Source organism: Coregonus lavaretus (genome assembly GCF_964263955.1).
Source record: "Coregonus lavaretus genome assembly, chromosome: 22".
Classification (NCBI taxonomy): Eukaryota; Metazoa; Chordata; class Actinopteri; order Salmoniformes; family Salmonidae; genus Coregonus; species Coregonus lavaretus.
The window spans coordinates 19,712,954-19,735,256 of NC_140009.1; the positions used below are offsets into that span (position 1 = coordinate 19,712,954).

The following is a 22,303-nucleotide window of genomic DNA, read 5'->3' on the forward strand; positions in this document are numbered from 1 at the left end:
CACTTCACATTTCCATATCATAAAACTCATGTCATATACAGGGTCAGCGTTTATGATCACTATGTTTGATGTACACTTACAAGATGACATGTTGTCATACCCTGGGATGTTCTGAACAGAAAGAGCCTGTGTTTGTCTATTGTGAAGAAAATTTGCCGCCGCACACGCACCTGAATGCACTCATGACTCCTTTCAAAATGATGATCTGTTTCCCTGAATTGCATTGTGAAAGCCTAACACTGTAATATCTTATTTTATAACTTAACTAGTCATATTGGCAATAAAACAGGCTTCCAAATGATGCCCACCTGACTCAGATTGCAATTTCTGATTAACCGTTATTGGATTGCGTAAACAACAACAGTAACTGTGTGATGGCGGAGATGCAGCATTGTGTTCCAAACAAAATAACTACGTGTGCTTGCTCTAGTTCCTCAACGGCACAGCTAGGAGAGCTCAATTATGTTACTTAATGTATCCAGAGTATTTTGATATTTCGTTATCAACAAATGCAGCGAAAAGTACAGTGAATGTAAAATGCACATAAAATCAACTGTGTAATGTTTGGATTCAGTCTTGTGTTAGGTGAACTGTTGTGTCCTCACCTTAGGTCTAATACTTTTCCCATAATCTCCAAACTGTTCCCTTTCAATTGCTACCATTGTTATGCATATGCTTTTCATAATAATTATTCTGCAAGAAACATTTCAATTTAGCTCTATCCATAAAGGCCAATTCCCACGAGTGTAAAGGGTTAACCCTATCCAGAAAAAGAAAAAGTACATAATGACAACAGTGTTTTAATGTAACTGTGACTATGCTGTGACTATGACTATGCTGATCTGTAGTGTGTTTGTTTGGGGGTGTGTGAGAATGTGGTATAATGTGTGTCTGGGAATGTTAACATGCATTTGTGTGTGATTGTGTCTAACTACGAGTGTATGCAATATGTAGTTGAGTGTATGCTATGTTTGTTTGTTTGTGTGTGTGTGTGTGTGTGTGTGTGTGCGTGTGTATGTATATGTGTGCATTAATGCATTTGATTACATAACCGTTGGCATTGGACAGCTGCTGTTTTGCATGTGTTCCGGGTCAGTACCTTGATGACCCCTCCCCCCTCTTCCCTCCCCTACTCACCACCCTCCCCCTCCAACCTCCAACCTCCCGCATCCATCCCCCATCCCTGACACTACCTCACCTCCCTCACCCCACAACCCATCACTACCACAGCAGGGCCACATTCAGTATTCAAACGTTGTTGAACGTTGCAGGTAGAATGTAGATCTTTGCTTATCTGAATTTATGGGTTTTACACACCAACCAAACTTTTGTGAGAGCGCAGTGGTCCTCTTTTGATTAGAAATGTAGAGCTGACATGATTTCTTATTCTACATGTCAGAAAGGCATGTTGGTTCTATGTAACACAACGTGGAGCCCTGCTGAACGCCCCTCAGTCCTCTCCAAACGACACTCCCACAAAAGTTTTGATTCTACACAGAAAAAATTGATTCTCTACCCAGAGGGAGAAAGTACTATTTCTTTACTTCCTCAGTGGCTTTTCCTCTAATGCATTTTCTGTGTTCAACAGCTAACAGTTGATTACTTGTAACGTCTCTTCGGCAGCCATGGCGGTAAGATTCCTGCTTATTGTCTATTGATTCTAGGGCAGCTTTCTAAAGATCCCCAGTCCCTCAGATCAAAGTGTAATCAACAGGAAATACTATTTAAATCCTCCTGAGTGTGCTGATACCTCAGCAGCCATGATTACAGCTAAAGCCAGCTAAACCCCTATGGGCCCTGGTCAAAAGAAGTGCACTATCTAGGGAATAGGGTGCCATTTGGGATGCTGCCAGTGACTCATTCACTGTAATGCCGTGTGCATACAGGTTATTGCCGTACGGTGAATTGTACGTAGTCTTCACAATCCATGCACCGCATCACAACAAAAAGAATCACGCTACACATTAGCAACTTCTTTGGTGGTTTACTACTGGTACCGCATGGTAAAGCAACGCACAAGTTGAAAAAATCCAACGCATGCGACAAACTGCACACAGTGTAACAAACCACAACCTAGTCTGGCAGATGAGTCGCAGCGGTGCGGATTGCCTCCCAATGAAATTAATGGACTTCTGCCGGAACTCATACAGTTTGACGCAACCAGTGTGCACGAGTCTTAAGACTGCAGCAGCAGAGAGTTGCAGACATAGAGGAGAATGTGTCATGCAGATGACTGGGGACATACACTGAGTGTACAAAACATTAAGGACACCTTCCTAATATTGAGTTGCACCACCCCATTTTGCCCTCAGAACAGCCTCAATTCATCGGGGCATGGACTCTACAAGGTGTCGAAAGCATTCCACAGGGACTCCAATGCTTCCCACTGTTGTGTCAAGTTGGCTGGATGTCCTTTGGGTGGTGGACCATTCTTGATACACACGGGAAACTGTTGAGCGTGAAAAACCCAGCAGCGTTGCAGTTCTTGACACAAACCGGTGCGCCTGGCACCCACTACCATACCCCGTTCAAAGGCATTTAAATATTTTGTCTTGCCCATTCACTCTCTGAATGGCACACATACACAATCCATGTCTCAATTGTCTCAAGGCTTAAAAATACTTTAAAAACCTGTCTCCTCCCCTTCATCTACACTGACTGAAGTGGATTTAACAAGTGACATCAATAAGGGATCATCGCTTTCACCTGGATTCACCTGGTCAGTCTATGTCATGGAAAGAGCAGGTGTCCTTAATGTTTTGTACACTCAGTGTATATTGAAACGGACACTTAACACTTCATCGATGTTCCTTTGAGCCACCTGAAGGAGTGATAGATAGCATCAAATAACTACATCTTGTAGGCTCAAAATAATGGCTGGAACGGAGCAAATGGAATGGCATCAAACACACAGAAACCATGTGTTTGATACCATTCCACTATTCTGCTTCAGCTATTACCAACTCCTGTGGCTAGCAGCTATAAACAGCAGTCTCTCTCTCTCTCTCTCTCTCTCTCTCTCTCTCTCTCTCTCTCTCTCTCTCTCTCTCTCTCTCTCTCTCTCTCTCTCTCTCTCTCTCTCTCTCTCTCTCTCTCTCTCTCTCTCTCTCTCTCTCTCTCTCTCTCTCTCTCTCTCTCCTCTCTCTCTCTCTTCTCTCTCTCTCTCTCTCTCTCTCTCTCTCTCTCTCTCTCTCTCTCTCTCTCTCTCTCTCTCTCTCTCTCTCTCTCTCTCTCTCACGCACACACACACACACAAACACACCACACACACAATCAAACTGCCAGAATGAATCATCTGAATCCCCCCTCGCTGCCTGAGTGCAAATAGACAATTCCACAGACCCAGTGTGAGCGCGCTCCTGAGAGCCATGCTGATTGGCTGACAGTCTGAGAGCTCAGTGTGATGCAGTGTAATGGGGGATGTGGGGTGTCAGAGTCAATTGCTGCAGAAACATCTCTCTGCAGGTGTACACACACAAACAAAACACACATACGCACACACACACATGCATGTACACACACACACACATATACACAGGTTGTAGATCCATTATGCTTAAGGGACACAAACCGCTCATTGTGTGACTGAAACTGTGGTTGTTGTGAATATATAAAGGTTAGGTTGTAGTGCATAGGAAGTGTGGATTCAGTGGAACAGTGTTCATTTGAATGGAATGTTCCCTCTCTTTTACGTCCTGAATTAAATTAAATGAATGTATAAAGGTTAGGTTGTGAATTCCATTCATTTGAATGTAACATTCTGTTTCCTTTACATTTACATTTACATTTACGTCATTTAGCAGACACTCTTATCCAGAGCGACTTACAAATAGGTGCATTCACCTTATAGCCAGTGGGATCACCACTTTACAATGTTTTATTTATTTTTTTTTTTTTTTTTTTGGGGGTTGGGGTTTGGGTTGGGGTAAGGGGGGGGTAGAAGGATTACTTTATCCTATCCCAGGTATTCCTTAAAGAGGTGGGGTTTCAAATGTCTCCGGAAGGTGGTGAGTGACTCCGCTGTCCTGGCGTCGTGAGGGAGCTTGTTCCACCATTGGGGTGCCAGAGCAGCGAACAGTTTTGACTGGGCTGAGTGCGGAGAGCCTCCGTGACACAGAGAAGAGCAGTCTCAGTTGAATGACCAGTCTTGAAACCTGACTGGTTTGGATCAAGAAGGTCATTCTGAGAGAGATAGCAAGAGAGTTGGCTAAAGACGACACGCTCAATAGTTTTGGAGAGAAAAGAAAGAAGGGATACTGGGCTGTAGTTGTTGACATCAGAGGGATCGAGTGTTGGTTTTTTGAGAAGGGGTGCAACTCTCGCTCTCTTGAAGACGGAAGGGACATAGCCAGCGGTCAAGGATGAGTTGATCAGCGAGGTAAGGTAAGGGAGAAGGTCACCGGAGATGGTCTGGAGAAGAGAGGAGGGGATAGGGTCAAGCGGGCAGGTTGTTGGGCGGCCTGCCGTCACAAGTCGCAAGATTTTATCTGGAGAGAGAGGGGAGAAAGAAGTCAAAGCATAGGGTAGGGCAGTGTGAGCAGGACCAGCAGTGTCATTTGACTTAACAAACGAGGATCGGATGTCGTCAACCTTCTTTTCAAAATGGTTGACAAAGTCATCCACAGAGAGGGGGGGGGGGGATTCAGCAGGGAGGAGAATGTGGCAAAGAGCTTCCTAGGGTAGAGGCAGATGCTTGGAATTTAGAGTGGTAGAAAGTGGCCTTAGCAGCAGAAACAGATGAAGAAAATGTAGAGAGGAGGGAGTGAAAAGATGCCAGGTCCGCAGGGAGTCTAGTTTTCTTCCATTTCCGCTCAGCTGCCCGGAGCTCTGTTCTGTGAGCTCGCAATGAGTCATCAAGCCACGGAGCTGGAGGGGAGGACCGAGCCGGCCAGGAGGATAGGGGACATAGAGAGTCAAAGGATGCAGAAAGGGAGGAGAGGAGGGTTGAGGAGGCAGAATCAGGAGATTGGAGGGAGAAGGTTTGAGCAGAGGGAAGAGATGATAGGATGGAAGAGGAGAGAGTAGCGGGAGAGAGAGAGCGAAGGTTGCGACGGCGCATTACCATCTGTGTAGTGGCAGAGTGAGTAGTGTTGGAGGAGAGCGAGAGAGAAAAGGATACAAAGTAGTGGTCGGAGACATGGGGGGGAGTTGCAGTGAGATTAGTAGAAGAACAGCATCTAGTAAAGATGAGGTCAAGCGTATTGCCTGCCTTGTGAGTAGGGGGGGACGGTGAGAGGGTGAGGTCAAAAGAGGAGAGGAGTGGAAAGAAGGAGGCAGAGAGAAATGAGTCAAATGTAGACGTAGGGAGGTTGAAATCCCCCAGAACTGTGAGGGGTGAGCCATCCTCAGGAAAGGAACTTATCAAGGCGTCAAGCTCATTTATTAACTCTCCAAGGGAACCTGGAGGGCGATAGACTGTGACAGCATGGAATTCAAATGAGGAGATAGACAGATGGTCAGGGGAAAAATTGAGAATGTCCACTTGGGAGAGATGAGGATTCCTGTGCCACCACCCCGCTGACCAGATGCTCTCGGGGTATGCGAGAACACATGGTCAGACGAGGAGAGAGCAGTAGGAGTAGCAGTGTTTTCAGTGGTAATCCATGTTTCCGTCAGCGCCAAGAAGTCGAGGGACTGGAGGGTAGCATAGGCTGAGATGAACTCTGCCTTGTTGGCAGCAGAACGGCAGTTCCAGAGGCTGCCTGAGACCTGGAACTCCACGTGGGTGGTGCGTGCAGGGACCACCAGGTTAGAGAGGCAGCAGCCACGCGGTGTGAGGCATTTGTGTAGCCTGTGCGGAGAGGAGAGAACAGGGATAGGCAGAGGCATAGTTGACAGGCTGCAGCAGATGGCTACAATAATGCAGAGGAGATCGGAATGAAATGAACTAAACATCTGGGAAAGGAGAGAGCGGTGCCTCCCTCACCACAACTCCCAAATATAACTCTCCCAACTTCCACCTCAGAAACTATAATTGTTGTAAACTACAGCGGTTCAATGTTTTCTAGGAATAGACTAACTTAGTTTATTCAGCTAGCTAACTAGGTGCAGTATTATTCCGTGAAAATCGTCCAGGCACTTAGTCATAAGACGCCACAGCCAGCTAGCATGCCGGACTCCAACAACACGGTTTAGCGCCAATACTCGGCCACAACAAACCACCAGTGTATCAACACGCAAGCAGATCGTTCGTGTCCGTGTCTAACGTTGTGGGTTAGTCCCGACAGCTTGAGCGAGTCCGTCGTCAACTTATTAAGCCAGTTAGTTAGCTAGAATAGTTAGCAAACTAGCTAGCCATTGCTTTCAGACAAAGAAGAACCCCTCCTTTCACGGCACGAACACACAGAGAGAGCCAAACTAACGTTAACTAGTCACCCATGTCCCGAATTCCTTGAACGACTCGGGCTATCAATATGTAAAAAACAAAACACAAATGTAGGTTATGACTTACCCCTAGCAGCTACTGTTAGCTAGCCAAGTGCAAAGCTAGCCACTGAATTGACTCAGCCAGTTCGCGTCTGTTCGCTCGGTCGTTCCAGCTATTGTTTACTAGTAGCTATCCAGGTAGCAACAAGCTAGCTAAATTTTAAGCACAGTAGCCACTTGCTACCTAACGTTAACGGTTCAGACAATGAGGTTAGAAAACAGCTGAATGGTAGGCAATTATTGTATGTAATTATTGTAGGCAGCCAGCTGGCGTAATTACAGGCACTCTCAGGCGTGAAACAACTATACCGTTGCTAATAGCTACTCGCCAGCTAGTCCAGGTGGTGGGTTAGCTAGCTAGCTTCGTGCTACACCGGGCACGGCCGAATACAATACTAACCTACAATAATTACATACAACAACCCATGATAACTACCTACAATACCTAACTACAATCTAAATACATAGTTTAAGCCTTACTCGACAAAGCCCAAGCTATGTATAAAGCCAAGCTTACCCGACGCCAAGCTTACCCGACGACCTCCACCTACAGCCTGCCCTCCTTGCTTTAAGATGGTGTCTTTAGCGAGCAGTTTGTTTGTTAGTGCAGCGTGTGCAGGGATTGATTGATTGTTTGTAATGGCCTGTCTGTGGGTTTGTGGGGAAATTAAAAATGAATTAAAGGCACCGATGATAAAAGGCCTTGTCTCTGTCTCCCTGACAACACTTCCTTACTTCCCACTGGACAAAGACATCAATTCAACATCTATTCCACGTCTATTCATCGAAATGACGTGGAAACAATGTTGATTCAACCAGTGTGTGCCCAGTGGGTTCCTCCCAGGGATCTCTCCTGGGCTAGATCTGCGTGCATGCTTGTATTTCACTTATCCCAGGGTGGAGTGCTAAACTCTAGTTAATCACACTAATTAGTTGTTGTAAGTGACATACCTTTAGCAAATAATTATTTAGTCAAAAATGGTAGTAGAACCCGGTAGTTGGTGTGGACAGGTCCCCAGTTTGCCTGATTATGTCCACTGTGTTGTCTGTGTGAGGGGTTTTGTATGGTCAGTGGATGCTGATGATTGTGCTGTTTTGGTTCAGTCTGTCACTCATACAGTCCCGGATGTAAGGCTTGTTCAGCACTGTGTCCAAAACACAGTTCTCTAAACTAAAGCACAGTTTTGAGTGTGTGTGAATGCGTGCGTGTTTGTGTGTATGTGCTCAGAGATGGGTAGTTACTTTTTAAATGTAATCCGTTATAGTTACTAGTTACCTGTCCAAAATTGTGATCAGTAACATAACTTTTGGATTGCCCAAACTCAGTAATGTAATCTGATTACTTACAGTTAGAAGTAGACAAAAAGGATCCATCAAATGCATTTGGTGTGTCATCATAGTGGTCTCTGACCTGTGCTCAGACTCGATCAGGTGGAACAAACTTACATTTGTATATTTTTGCTGAATTGAATGTCATTGAGAAAAATTGAAAGATGACATAATGTATATATTTTTTCTTTCTGAATTTAAAAGTAATCCAATAAGTGATTATCTAGTTTTTCAAAAGTATCTATAATCTGATTACAATATTTGGGCTGGTAACATAACTGATTACAGTTACCGTTTTTTTTGTAATCGAATTACATGTAACTGATTACAACCCTGTTTGTGCTTGTGTATTTGTGTGCTGGCAGGTTAGAGTTAGGGTGTGTCTGGGCTGATGGACACCAGAGGAGCAACACAACAGCACTTTACACCCACTTACATCATTCTCATGTCACCCTGTATTTCGTTTTATCAAAGGCAACAGAGTTTGCGTTCAGTGCTTTGCTATTTAAATCCCTCAAAACTGGAATGATTTAGATGTGAGTAGCATTGCTGCTGCTGTGTTTGTCCATCAATGATGCTCTTTAAACACATAGATTGCATCCCAAATGGTACCCAATTCCCTTTATAGTGCACTACTTTTGAACAGGTCCCATAGGGAGGAAGAGGGTGCCATTTGGGACACATCCATAGCATGATGAACGAGGATCCTCACCCAAAGCACATCTCTGCCAGGAGTAGAATGCTGCAAATTTGATGAGGCGGAACTAATTCACTGTACATTTTTGAAAGGCACTCTATTTTCTCTCTTCCTCCAACTCTATCTCACACTAATATCCTCCTCCTCCCTTTTGCTCTCTCCCTCTCTCAAACACAATCCTTTTTTCTTATATTTTTTTCTATTTGTCCCCCCCCCCCCCCCCCTCTCAGTCCTTCAGTCTCACTTTCTCTCTTTCTCTGCACTTCACAGTTTGGTAGATATGCGGCTGCATGTATCAAGCGTCTTAGAGTAGGACTGCTGATCTAGGACCAGGTCCCACCTGTCCTTATATTCTTGTTCATGATCTTAAAGGCTAAACTGATTCTAGATCAGCAGTCCTACTCTGAAACGTTGGATACATACAGACCCTGGTGTTGTTTCCTCTTTCATTAGGCTAGTCAGAGAAGACATTTCAGTTTTGATTCCGTATTCCTTGACAAAAGTCATTACAGCACCACTGGGGCTTTGATCAACCCCTCCTATTAAAGGGAGTCCTGATGCCAGACATGTGTGCCGCTGAGCTAAGCAACACGGCTTAGGTCGGCCCCACCCAGCCTGCTAGCTGCTACTGCTCCCAGGATGGAGGGATGGATGGAGAGGGAGAGAGAGTCTATCCACACTGTCATCACCACCACCTCCCCTGGCTCAGATACACTCCTCTAAGTCTCTCTCTGTTTCTCCTTTTCATATTCTAAATATTCACTTCTTACTCACACGCGCTCTTTCTCATTCACTCTTTCCCGCCACCGCTGTCTCCCTCTGTTTATTCTGTATCACCCTGCTCCCATACTGTCACTGTTTAGACAGCAGGCAATGAGTGTTTGAATTCAGTGATCAAATCACATTTTATTTGTCAAATGCGCCGAATACAACAGGTGTAGAACTTACCGTGAAATGCTTACTTACAAGCCCTTAACCAACAATGCAGTTCAAGAAATAGTTAAGAAAATATTTACTAAATAGACTAAAGTTTTAAAAAATCAAATCAAATCAAAAACACAAGAAAATTACATAACAATACCGAGGCTATATACAGGGGGTGCCGGTACTGAGTGAATGTGCGGGGGCACAGGTTAGTCCAGGTAGTTTGTAAAGTGACGATGCATAGATAATAAACAGCGAGTAGCAGCAGTGTAAAGGGGGGGGGGGGGTCAATGTAAATAGTCCGGGTGGCCATTTGATTAATTGTTCAGCAGTCTTATGGCTTGGAGATAGAAGCTGTTAAGGATCCTGGTGCTCCGGTACCGCTTGCCGTGCGGTAGCAGAGAGAACAGTCTATGACTTGGGTGACTGGAGTCTTTGACAATGTCCCCTACCACTGTTTTCCACATAGCTGTTGCCTGTCACCCCCCCTCCACCTACACGCACGCACTCATTCACCCACGCACGCACACACACACACACACACTCAACATGACTTGTAATCTGTTATTGGGGAAATGTTTCAAGTTTTATTTGTCACATGCACAAGTACAGTGAAATGCTTAACTTGGAAGCCCTACCCAACAGTATTAATGTATCAGTCCTCAGGTGAGCAGATTATTCCCCCCTCATCTCTCACAGAGATACAGTACATCGTCTCATGCTGGGTTCTTGGCAGTGAGTGTGTGTGAGTTGCGGTAGGGAGGATGTGGTGATTTTGGATGTGTGTGTGTGTGTGTCTAGAATTTGTGTTGGGTGTGATACTAAGGACCACGAGGAGTGTGTGTGTCTGCACGTGTGTGTGTTTGTGTGTGTGTAAAGAAGTCCCATGGTATAACAAAGAGTCTGATCTTCTTGGTACACTCACAGTGGTAATGTAAACTATATATACAAAAGTATGTGGACACCCCTTTAAATTAGTGGATTCAGCTATTTCAGACACACCCGTTGCAGACAGGTATATAAAATCCAGCACACCGCCATGCAATCTCCATAGACAAACATTGGCAGTAGAATGGCCTTAATGAAGAGCTCAGTGACATGCCACCTTTCCAACAAGTCAGTTCGTCAAATTTCTGCCTGTTATTGTGAAGTGGAAACGTCTAGGAGCAACAAGGGCTCAGCCGCAAAGTGTTAGGCCACACAAGCTCACAGAACGGGACCGTCGCGTGTTGAAGCGTGCAGCGCGTAAAAGTTGTCTGTCCTCGGTTGCAACACTCACTACCGAGCAGCCGCACACAAGCCTAAGATTACTATGCGCAATGCCAAATGTTGGCTGGAGTTGTGTAAAGCTATTGGACTCTGGAGCAGTGGGAACGTGTTCTCTGGAGTGATGAATCACGCTTCACCATCTGGCAGTCCGACGAACGAATCTGGGTTTGGCGGATACCAGGAGAAAGCTACCTGCCCCAATGCATAGTGCCAACTGTAAAGTTTGGTGGAGGAGGAATAATGGTTTGGGGCTGTTTTTCATGTTCGGGCTAGGCCCCTTAGTTCCAGTGAAGGGAAATCTTAACGCTACAGCATACAATGACATTCTAGACGATTCTGTGCTTCAAACATACAGGGTGAGCATCTCAGTCTCTGGATCTGTGTGTTTTTATCTGTGCAGTATTTAGCATCAGACATCCCATGTTGTCAGGGTATAGCTTTCCAGACTGTGTTCTGTTCTATCATGGCCGTTGCATGTGGTTTAGACAATGCCCCCATGCACAAAGCGAGGTCCATACAGAAATGCTTTGTTTAGATCAGTGTGGAAGAACTTGACTGGCCTGCACAGAGCCCTGGCTTCAACCCCATCAAACACCTTTGCAATGAATTGGAACGCTGACTACGAGCCAGGCCTAATTGCCCAACATCAGTACCCAACCTCACTAAAGCTCTTGTGGCTGAATGGGAGCAAGTCCCCGCAGCAATGTTCCAACATCTAGTTGAAAGCCTTCCTAGAAGAGTGGAGGCTGTTATAGCAGCAAAGGGGGGACCAACTCCATATTAATGCCCATGATTTTGGAATGAGATGTTCGACAAGCAGATGTCCACATACTTTTGGTCATGTAGTGTATGATAATAACACAACAACAACTGATGGCAGTAGCTAATTAGCTAACCTCTGTAGCTAGCCAGCAACGCTAAAGGGATTGCAAACGGGTTAGCATATCTCTAGCCAAACAAAACATAGTTTTTCTAAATATTAGCTAGCTGGCTAGCAGTTATGAGGCAAGCAAACACTTTCCTCACACGCTAGGAATGTACTGTATTTCCTCCAAAGTTATAATGAAAAGGTGCCTCAGTCTCAAAACACAAGTTTTCTGGAGACTTGTTGGAGGAGTGCTGAGGACGTCGCCCACTGTATGCACTTTTGGTAGCCTGATTGCATCGAGACTGAAGAGAAATCAGCACACAGTGCATCCGTGACCACCTCCTGAAGTGGTCAGCCAGATCAGCCAGAAATACAGAAATATTCATTTACATAAGTATTCACACCCCTGGATCAATACTTTCTAGAAGCACCTTCGGCGGCGATTACAGCTTTGAGTCGTCTTGGCTATGTCTGTATCAGCTTTGCACATCTGGATTTAGGGATTTTCTCCCATTCTTCCTTGCAGTTTGGGGAAGGCCCTTTCCTATTTCAGCATGACAATGCCCCCGTGCACAAAGCAAGGTCCATCAAGAAATGGTTTGTCAAGATCGGTGTGGAAGAACTTGACTGGCCTGCACAGAGCCTTGACCTCAACCACATCGAACACGTTTGGAATGAATTGGAATGCCGACTGCAAGCCTAAACGCCCAACATCAGTGCCTGACCTCACTAATGCTCTTGTGGCTGAATGGAAGCAAGTCCCCGCAGCAATGTTCCAACATCTAGTGGAAAGCCTTCCCAGAAGAGTGGAGGCTGTTATAGCAGCAAAGGGGGGACCAACTCCATATTAATGCCCATGATTTTGGAATGAGATGTTCGACGAGAAGGTGTCCACATACTTTTGGTCAAAAAATGTGCAACCATTTCTAAAAACATGTTTTCACTTTGTCATTATGGGGTATTGTATGTAGATGGGTGAGAAAAACATATATTTAATCCATTTAGAATTCAGGCTGTAACACAACAAAATGTAGAATAAGTTAAGGGGTATGAATACTTTCTAAAGGCACTGTATAAATCAGGAAAACACTCTTGCAGCCTTGCTGATGACACTGTAATACTGGTATTGATGTGTGTGTGTGTGTGTGTGTGTGTGTTGTGGTAAGGTTAATTGAAAAATCTTGTTTTTCCAGAAGAAGGGAAAGTGGGAGATAAGAGAGAAGGAGTTGTTGTTTGGTGATTGTGGTTGAACTTGAAGGAGGATTGGCTCTTCACTATTTCTGTCTCACCTCATCACCATTCTACTTCGGCGCTGTGGATAGTCTACTGCGTGGATCCGAAATGGCGTCCTATTCCCTCTATGGCTTGCATGGAATAGTAGTGCTTTCAGATTGAATTACCATGATTTGGTTGTTGTATGTTTCAAGGATTAGGACACGCCTCTACATACAGTATACAGTGATAATAATAATAATAATATGCCATTTAGCAGACGCTTTTATCCAAAGCGACTTACAGTCAAGTGTGCATACAGTTGAAGTCGGAAGTTTACATACACCTTAGCCAAATACATTTAAACTCAGTTTTTTACAATTCCTGACATTTAATCCTAGTAAAAATTAGGATCACCACTTTATTCTAAGAATGTGAAATGTCAGAATAATAGTAGAGATAATTATTTATTTCAGCTTTTATTTCTTTCATCACATTACCAGTGGGTCAGAAGTTTACATACACTCAATTAGTATTTGGTAGCATTGCCTTTAAATTGTTTAACTTGGGTCAAACGTTTCGGGTAGCCTTCCACAAGCTTCCCACAATAAGTTGGGTGAATCTTGGCCCATTCCTCCTGACAGAGCTGGTGCAACTGAGTCAGGTTTGTAGGCCTCCTTGATCGCACACACTTTTTCAGTTCTGCCCACACATTTTCTATAGGATTGAGGTCAGGGCTTTGTGATGGCCACTCCAATACCTTGACTTTGTTGTCCTTAAGCCATTTTGCCACAACTTTGGAAGTATGCTTGGGGTCATTGTCCATTTGGAAGACCCATTTGCGACCAAGCTTTAACTTCCTGACTGATGTCTTGAGATGTTGCTTCAATATATCCACATAAGTTTCCTTCCTCATGATGCCATCTATTTTGTGAAGTGCACCAGTCCCTCCTGCAGCAAAGCACCCCCACAGCATGATGCTGCCACCCCCGTGCTTCACGGTTGGGATGATGTTCTTCGGCTTGCAAGCATCCCCCTTTTCCTCCAAAAATAACGATGGTCATTATGGCAAACAGTTCTATTTTTGTTTAATCAGACCAGAGGACATTTCTCCAAAAAGTACGATCTTTGTCCCCATGTGCAGTTGCAAACGTAGTCTGGCTTTTTAATGGCGGTTTTGGGCAGTGGCTTCTTACTTGCTGAGTGGCCTTTCAGGTTATGTCGATATAGGACTCATTTTACTGTGGATATAGATACTTTTGTACCTGTTTCCTCCAGCATCTTTACAAGGTCCTTTGCTGTTGTTCTGGGATTGATTTGCGCTTTTCGCACCAAAGTACGTTCATCTCTAGGAGACAGAACGCGTCTCCTTCCTGAGCGGTATGACGGCTGCATAGTCCCATGGTGTTTATACTTACGTACTATTGTTTGTACAGATGAACTTGGTACCTTCAGGTGTTTGGTAATTGCTCCCAAGGATGAACCAGACTTGTGGAGGTCTACAATTCTTTTTCTGAGGTCTTGGCTGATTTCTTTTGATTTTCCCACGATGTCAAGCAAAGAGGCACTGAGTTTGAAGGTAGGCCTCCAATTGACTCAAATTATGTCAATTAGCCTATCAGAAGCTTCTAAAGCCATGACATCATTTTCTGGAATTTTTCAAGCTGTGTAAAGGCACAGTCAACATAGTGTATATAAACTTCTGACCCACTGTAATTGTGATACAGTGAATTATAAGTGAAATAATCTGTCTGTAAACAATTGTTGGAAAAATTACTTGTGTCATGCACAAAGTAGATGTCCTAACCGACTTGCCAAAACTATAGTTTGTAAACAAGACATTTGTGGAGTGGTTGAAAAGTGAGTTTTAATGACTCCAACCTAAGTGAATGTAAACTTCCGACTTCAACTGTACATGTTGTCACAACAGACTGGAGATTGTCACTGTTACACCCCTTCATCCCTCCCTCCCTCCTTCCCTCTGTTCCTCCCTTTCCCTCCAGGAGGTGAAGGAGGTGTTGGATGAAATCCTTCGCTCCTGATCCAGCCATATGTCACTGTGTGGAGTGGTGGGAGGGGTGCGAGAGGGGGGCGAGGGACGTCATCGACACCCTGCTCTCCTCTCTCCCGCTGCCTGATGCTGGCAGCAGGATTAAGATTACACGCTGTCTCTGAAATTCCATAAATCCCTCTGCATTTTATTGTGTGGGTGTGTCTCTAATGGCTCACTCTGTAGTGCACTACTTTTGACCAGGGCCCATAGGGCTCTGGTCAAAAGTAGTGCACCATATAGGAGTAGGGTGCCATTTGCGACACATCCTGTGTCTCCTCCTTGTGGGCTAGTCAGTCACGTGGACCAGCAGGCTCAGAGCACACGAGTCTCCCTGGCTGGGCTGCCTCAAGTCTATCAGCATTACAGTACAGCAATGCTGGGTGAGCATCTCAGTCTCTGGATCTGTGTGTTTTTATCTGTGCAGTATTTAGCAGACATCCCATGTTGTCAGGGTATAGCTTTCCAGACTGTGTTCTGTTCTATCATGGCCGTTGCATGTGGTTTAGTTTTCCTCCACAGCTGGAGCTTTACTGTGTCATTAGTGTCTCTGTCTAATCCTCCTCACTTTTTTCTCACTCTCACTCTCTGGCACCATCTGTGGTTACCACTTCTTTGCTGTACCAACTTCCTCTAAGTCTCCAGCATTTCTCTCTCTCTCTCTCTCTCTCTCTCTCTCTCTCTCTCTCTCTCTCTCTCTCTCTCTCTCTCTCGCTCTCTCTCTCTCTCTCTCTCTCTCTCTCTCTCTCTCTAATGCTTAATGACTAATGCTTCTAAGGTCTGATGAGAGCAGCTGTACAAATGTGATGAATAATTGAATGGTGGTGTCCAGTATCAGCTCTAGCAGCAGAGCTGTGTTTCAGTGCAGATCTGCTGGCCTCAGCTAAACACTTGGAGTGCAGTGGAGTGGGGAGAGGGGAGGAGGAGAGGGGAGGGGAGACGGAGGGAGAGGAGATGAAGTTTCTCCCATGTCGCTGCTGGCAACTCTCCTTCAACAGAAGGCCTACGAGACGTGTCGTACACTTTATCTTGTGGCCAGTCAAAGGGTGAAGACAGAGCAGACGGAGCAAGGACCCTGCGAGGGTGTGTGTGTGGGTACTGCTGTACACTACATGGTCCTGTGAGGGTCATTCAACTTTTATGAAGCCGTGCTGAGCAACACAAAACATGATAACCCACTGGTAATGTCGACGTGGCGGTAGCCATGTCACACCACATTCTCCTGGTGACCCTGACAACCGTGTTGGGTAAACACTTACTCTACCTCTTTTTCAGACAAACAGAGGAGTCCAGCACTACATAGCTCACAACTTAACACTCACAGTACAATCCAATTGACTTGGTGAAGATTACTTTCTTAGAAAAACATTCTGCAAACAAAGTGGATTATGAGGAAAGTGGTTTACAAGGACTCGATTTTCCTTTACTTTTTGCTTATCTTCACCAAATTCAATATCTTTTTTGTAGCTTTTATCTTGGTCCTCCAGAGTTGTTTTTTCTTAGTGTTGTGGTGAATAAGTCCTTGAGTTGAGGCTGTGCAGTATGATCAGTCTTATTCTCTGCCAGAAACACCACAATCCTGCTCTCTCTCTTCTCCTCATCTACTCTGATTCTCCATATGGTGATTTTCTTCCAGAAAACTCTGTTTCTTCTTAGAGTATATTTAGATCTAAAGGAACTTTTTGGGAACAAACCAATGACAAAAGACCTTATTGTCTCTGTCTGTGTTTGTGCCAGCAGCCAGGTAGCCATTTTGTACCTCCTCTCTTTCCTTTTCTAATTGCCTGATAATGATGACATAGTATCTACAAGACAGTTTGAGAGTGACTAGGGGTTATCTTTGGGTTCTTTAGGAAACTATTGCACAAATATAAATGTATTTGTGGTCTGTCATTACCATTGAACCAGATAACAATACACTTTATTTGTATATCATAATTCATACAGAGACCACAACTCAAGGTGTAGTACTCTACATTTACGATGCAGTTGGTTTCTCTCATGTATTCCATCCGAATTCCTTCCTATTCATCTCTCTTATCTCTCTCTCTCTGTCTCTGTCTCTGTCTCTGTCTCTGTCTCTGTCTCTCTCTCTCTCGTTCTTGCTCTTGCTCTCTCTCTCTCTCACTTCAAAGATACCTGCTATTGCTCCTTATCCACATTATAGAACCTTACACCAGCATTTCGTCTCTCATAGAAATGCTTGGTCTGCTTTTATTTGAGGTGTATGTACTAGGCAAATAAGATAGTTTGACCTCAGTGGCTTTTAACTAACATACTGACTCAACTCTCAACCAAAAAGTTGGATTCTATTTACACTATGGTATTACATACTCAAGAGGACTGAGAGACAGAGCATAGACCAACTGAATGAGAGAAACATATTTATTTTCTGCTTGGCATGGAAACACATTCCTAGTCCTACTCCTTGTCCTAACTATAGAGAATACAGTAGAGTCATGGTGCCAGATCAGAAGTGAATATTTATGTTCCTCTCCCAAGACCATAGACACCCACTACTCAATGAAGCAGGTTACAGGCAGACAGTTCTAAAGCCTTTCAGTCAAGCAGATTGTAGTCTCAGTCAACCACTGAAGTGGGAAGACAAGCTCAGCAAGAGAGAGAGAGAGAGAGAGTGAAGAGAGAGAGAGAGAGAGAGAGAGAGAGAGAGAGAGAGAGAGAGAGAGAGAGAGAGAGAGAGAGAGAGAGAGAGAGAGAGAGAGAGAGAGAGAGAGAGAGAGAGAGAGAGAGAGAGAGAGAGAGAAGAGCAAACAAGGGTGAGAGAGTAAGAGCAAAACATAAATATTGAGGGTAAAGGAGAGGTGTGTGTGCGTGTGCATTCGTTCCGTTCGTGCGGCATTGCATTTATAGGGCCCTGTGGAGGTCTACCTTATCTCTCTCCCAGCTGTGTGAACAGACACAAGCCCTCCTTTCTCTATGATCAGAAATACTGCCCTCACCTTGGGTTACTACCACCAGTGATTACAAAGACACACTCTCACCTCCTTTCTCTGAGAACAGTCTTTATAAGATCATGCTTTGTAGGAGTTCAATTGGGGCAATTCAACTGTAGTTGCGTCGAGGATATTGAGCCGTGGATGGCCAAGTTAATATAGGTGAAGAGAGCATTAGAGAGGAAAGGAAGAAAATAGAAAAGCTGAAGAAGAAAAATAAAAAACAGAATTGGTCTGACAGTGAAATTGGGAGGTAGAGGATAATAAATACAGGAGAGAGATTGAGAAATGTAAATGTAAATGAGAGGGTGAAGAAATTCGGGGAAGACAGGAATAGAAAATGCACCAAAAGGGAATGGGGGTTTTAGGAGAAAAGGATAGAGGAAAAGAGAGCGAGAAGGAGAGAGAGGAGCTAGCCTTAAACCCAAGCATGGCAGGAGAGAGAGAGCAGGAGAGAGAGAGCAGGAGAGAGAGAGCAGGAGAGAGAGAGCAGGAGAGAGAGCAGGAGAGAGAGAGCAGGAGAGAGAGAGCAGGAGAGAGCGAGCAGGAGAGAGAGAGCAGGAGAGAGAGAGCAGGAGAGAGAGAGAGAGAGATCTGCGAAATTGCTTTCCAGCTCTAATATGCATATGGCTGTTCCACTGTTCCTCTCTTTAGATCTCCCTCCCTCCTTCCTTCCTTTCATCCCTCCCTCCCTTCCTCCCTTCAGAGACCAGCAGCCCACTCAGGTACCTGTCCTCTGGAGCTGGTCCACTGGAGCTTCCTCTAGTAGCAGGCAACGCTAGCTGATAACTAGCCCAGATAGTCATGTAACGATAACCCGGATGAGCACTGACAGGGAAATAGGACAGAGGGAGGGGCGCAGAGGAGGGGGACACAGGAAGAGATGGGTTCTGCATCACTGTAACACCGCATGAGACCCTCTACTCTCTGCTTTGGTCGACTTAACAATTGTGCTCGACAGGGGGATTGATAATGAGTAGTCGTGTCAATAGGATGGAGGACATGCTTCTAGCAGATGAGGTTTGACTGATGGTGGTACAGTAGCTGTGGGGAACTGGGCTGTGGCTACCTGCCACGGAGTGGAGAGGCAGTGTGGATGGAAGTCAATAATTCACTCTGGCTCTGAGAGGCTCAGCAAGAGGTTCATCAAGAGGTTGGCTGGGTAGAAGGAAGCAATCCCACTGGGCTTTTACTTCCGCTGTCATAGGACACTGATTTACTTTCTAGGCTGCATCCCAAATGGAACCCTATTCCCAATAGTGCACTACTTTTGACCAAGGCCCACCCCCCCCCCCTTCTTCCTTCGTATTTGTCTGTCCATCTTCCTTTATTCTTCTCATCACTCTTGCTCTATTTCGTCCTTTCTCCTCACCCTCCACCACTTCTCTCCCATCTTTTCTGTCATTCATTCTCTTCCTTCTCTCTCCTCCTCTTCTTCTTTGCCCGTTGGGCCTCTCCGGTTCTCTTCTTCTTCCTCTGGTCGGCCCTGTGCTGACTGTTCCTCCAGTTTGTGGCGTTGTGCTGTAGGGTAGTGTAGTGTAGTATAGTGTAGGCCTAGTGTAGTGTAGTGTAGTGTAGTGTGCTGTAGGGTAGTTTAGTGTAGTTTAGTGTAGTGTAGTGTAGTGTACTGTACTGTACTGTACTGTACTGTACTGTACTGTACTGTACTGTACTGTACTGTAGTGTGCTGTAGCCTAGTGTAGTGTAGTATAGTGTGCTGTAGTGTAGTGTAGTGTTGCCTGGTCTGGAGAAGCAGCAGTAGCAGCAGTAGAACTGGGGAGGGGATGAAAGTGCGCGCTAGAGCAGAACAATGGTACCCTGGGTAAAAATAGCTCTCTTCCAACTTGGCAGGGGGAGGGGGCCTGCCTGCTGCACTATATACAGTACAAAGATAGGGGGATTGAGTGGTCTATATGCGGATGTATAATGCACTACATACAGAAGAAAGGTGTGGTGGGGGGGGGGGGGGGGGGGGGGTGCATAGCCGTGGGAAGTAGGGGTGCTGAAAAATCTGAATTAAAAATATATATTAATTCAAAAGTAGCGCACTGGGCCTTTACTAGTATTAGTGGACTGATATAGATGTCTGTAGCCCGGGCAACATTTTGTTTTTAACATCTCCGCTTTGGCAAAAAAGTAGTTGTATAATTAAGAACAGTATCTTACAGGATTCAATAGTTGGAATTGTAAGAGTTGGTGCCCTGTCCCTTTCTTTGCGATTGTCATTCTAATGGAATCCAGAAAGAACAAAACCCTGTCCTCAAACATTTAGATCAAAGGTGCAAAGTTATGGGCAAAGATACAAAACATCCACATAAAATCAAATATTTTTCTTGATCAAATACCAATGAAAACAACCACTTTTTGTGCAGTATTAATTTACCATCCTTACAAACCACTTAATGTAAATGTACATTACTGTATTGTACATAGGCTGGTCAGTTAGGTTTGTACCTGTAGACTTTCCATCACCATGAAGAAAAACAATGCACAATACAGTAACTGAGTACATCAAGACATCAAGTGGTTTGTAGTGATGTGATGATGTGGCTCAGTTGGTAGAGCATGGTGCTTGCAATGCTAGGGTTGTGGATTTGATTCCCACGGGGAAAAAGTATGAAAATGTATGCACTCGCTACTGTAAGTTGCTCTGGATAAGAGTGTCTACTAAAATGGAAAAGTAAAGAATAGACCATTTCAGTTTTCACATAGAATAAGTTGCATTTGCAAAGTATTTCAAGAAACTTGAACATATAAAGCAAGTATGTTATATTCCACAACTTAAGTATTATCAGATTAACTGTTTTGTACATATAATTATCAGACTAAAGTTACAAATGCTGGTAAACACTCAAAAACATTTCGTTTTTTTTTTTATCACAAAATAAAAAGTAGTGCACTGGGCCTTTACTAGTCCTGTATTAGCGGACTGATATAGACGTCTTCAGCGTGGGCAAAAAAAAATTCTGCACTTTAGTCAGATCAATATAGCGGAGTGGACCACAGTATTGCTCTCTGTCTTAAGAGCAATCACTGTTATGAGTCCACCAGCAAATGAGAAAAGGGATATCATTTGTGACTTTGCTAATCACACTTAAGAGAAAGAAAAAACAAAACACCCACTGCTTGAAATAAACTATTAAAGAGCTTGACAGCTCTCGCAGGGAGGCTTTTATGCTTCATAGTTTTAAGAGGCTTACTTCTCGGAGTATACTGTAGTAGTGGACCTGGGCCGTCACTCAGTCCCATTGTTATGGGAACATCATTGCTATGTGTGCCGGCTCACCAGATGTGTTGTAAAAGCGTGATGTCTCTTGATCTGGTAGCAGCCTGCCGATAGACAGTACTACTTTCTCCTCTGAGACCCACATACTTAATCACAGGGAAGCCATGCTGTCACTCATCCTTATCCAAAGAATCACAGTGGAGATGTACATGAAATGTGGGAGTGATGTTCTACTCTTGACACATTCTTCAGTACCTACTCTCTGTAGCCCCGTCACTTCCTAACTTTCTCTCTCTTGTTTTTCTGATTTGTTTTGCAGAAGAAAGAATGGCTCTGTCTGAACTGCCAGACCCAGCGACTGATGTCTGGAGGGCTTGGAGAGCCCTCTCCTGTATCTCATCCGTCTCCAAAGCACCAACCAATGGGTTCTCCACGCCACCAGGCACTGACCAGTCAGCAGCCTGCTCAGCAGCCACCCTTCCAAAAATTGACCAGTCAGCAGCAGGAAGGGCCGAGACCGATGCAGCCGCAGCAGCAGAAGCCCCAGACAGGCCTGGGGAGCGGACCTTTCGCCTCAACTGCAGCGAAGCAACCTGGGGACACGAAGGCCCCTGTCCAGGCAACACCTACACCTGCAATCGAGCCCCTGAAACAACCAAAGGCCAAGGAAGAGACTATGCCAAAACCAGAGGAGTTGGTGGAACCCACCATAGACACCAAACCTACTCAGAAGAAGGGAGAGCCAATCACACCAATAAAAGAGATAAAGAAGTCAAGATATGATGTGAGTCACCTTTTAGATGTCCCAGAAATTCATTTTGATAAGGCTGTGTTGTTATATATTAAAGCAAGATGTTGATTGTAGGACATTCAGTGGATTTGAAATGGGATAATGTATTGGTAGTTTATAGCCACAGTATAGCAAATGATTAGAAAATGGGATCCAATACTTCCTCTGCACCTTGTTATTGACGTCTAGAAAATAATGCTGATGAAGCAGGCGCCAGCCATAGCACTGACGGATTTACTCCACACAGAGAAAATGTATTTTTTTTCTCTCACACCATTTTAGCCATCGCTCCTCTTGAAATATAATGCGTTACGATTGGTACAACCATGAATATGCAAAGCCATCAAGGCCTTGGTTAATGGTAGTGAATTAGTGCTGATGTGAATACCAAAGTGCTCCACTCTAATGCCCACTGTTCTCTAATGTTCACTGTGAGTATGGGTGGAATTCTATGAGGAGCAGAACATTATGAATAAAATGGTTAGAATAGCCATTGCATAAGGTAATGTAGGGGATTTTCAGGTCTTTTTCAGGTCTTTTTCCCAGTCTGATGTATTG

At 44.6% G+C, this 22,303-nt stretch overlaps 1 protein-coding gene across 1 annotated transcript in view; it reads left to right on the forward strand.

The window, feature by feature from the left end:
• Positions 1-22,303, forward strand: part of LOC311149873 (protein bassoon-like) — a gene marked incomplete at its 3' end in the record, with an annotated part of 102,887 nt that overhangs the window by 65,834 nt on the left and 14,750 nt on the right. The window contains exon 4 of the mRNA XM_084187113.1: positions 21,275-21,739. Coding sequence (XP_084043239.1) covers positions 21,275-21,739 — 465 coding nt within the window. The remainder of the gene's footprint in view (positions 1-21,274; positions 21,740-22,303) is intronic.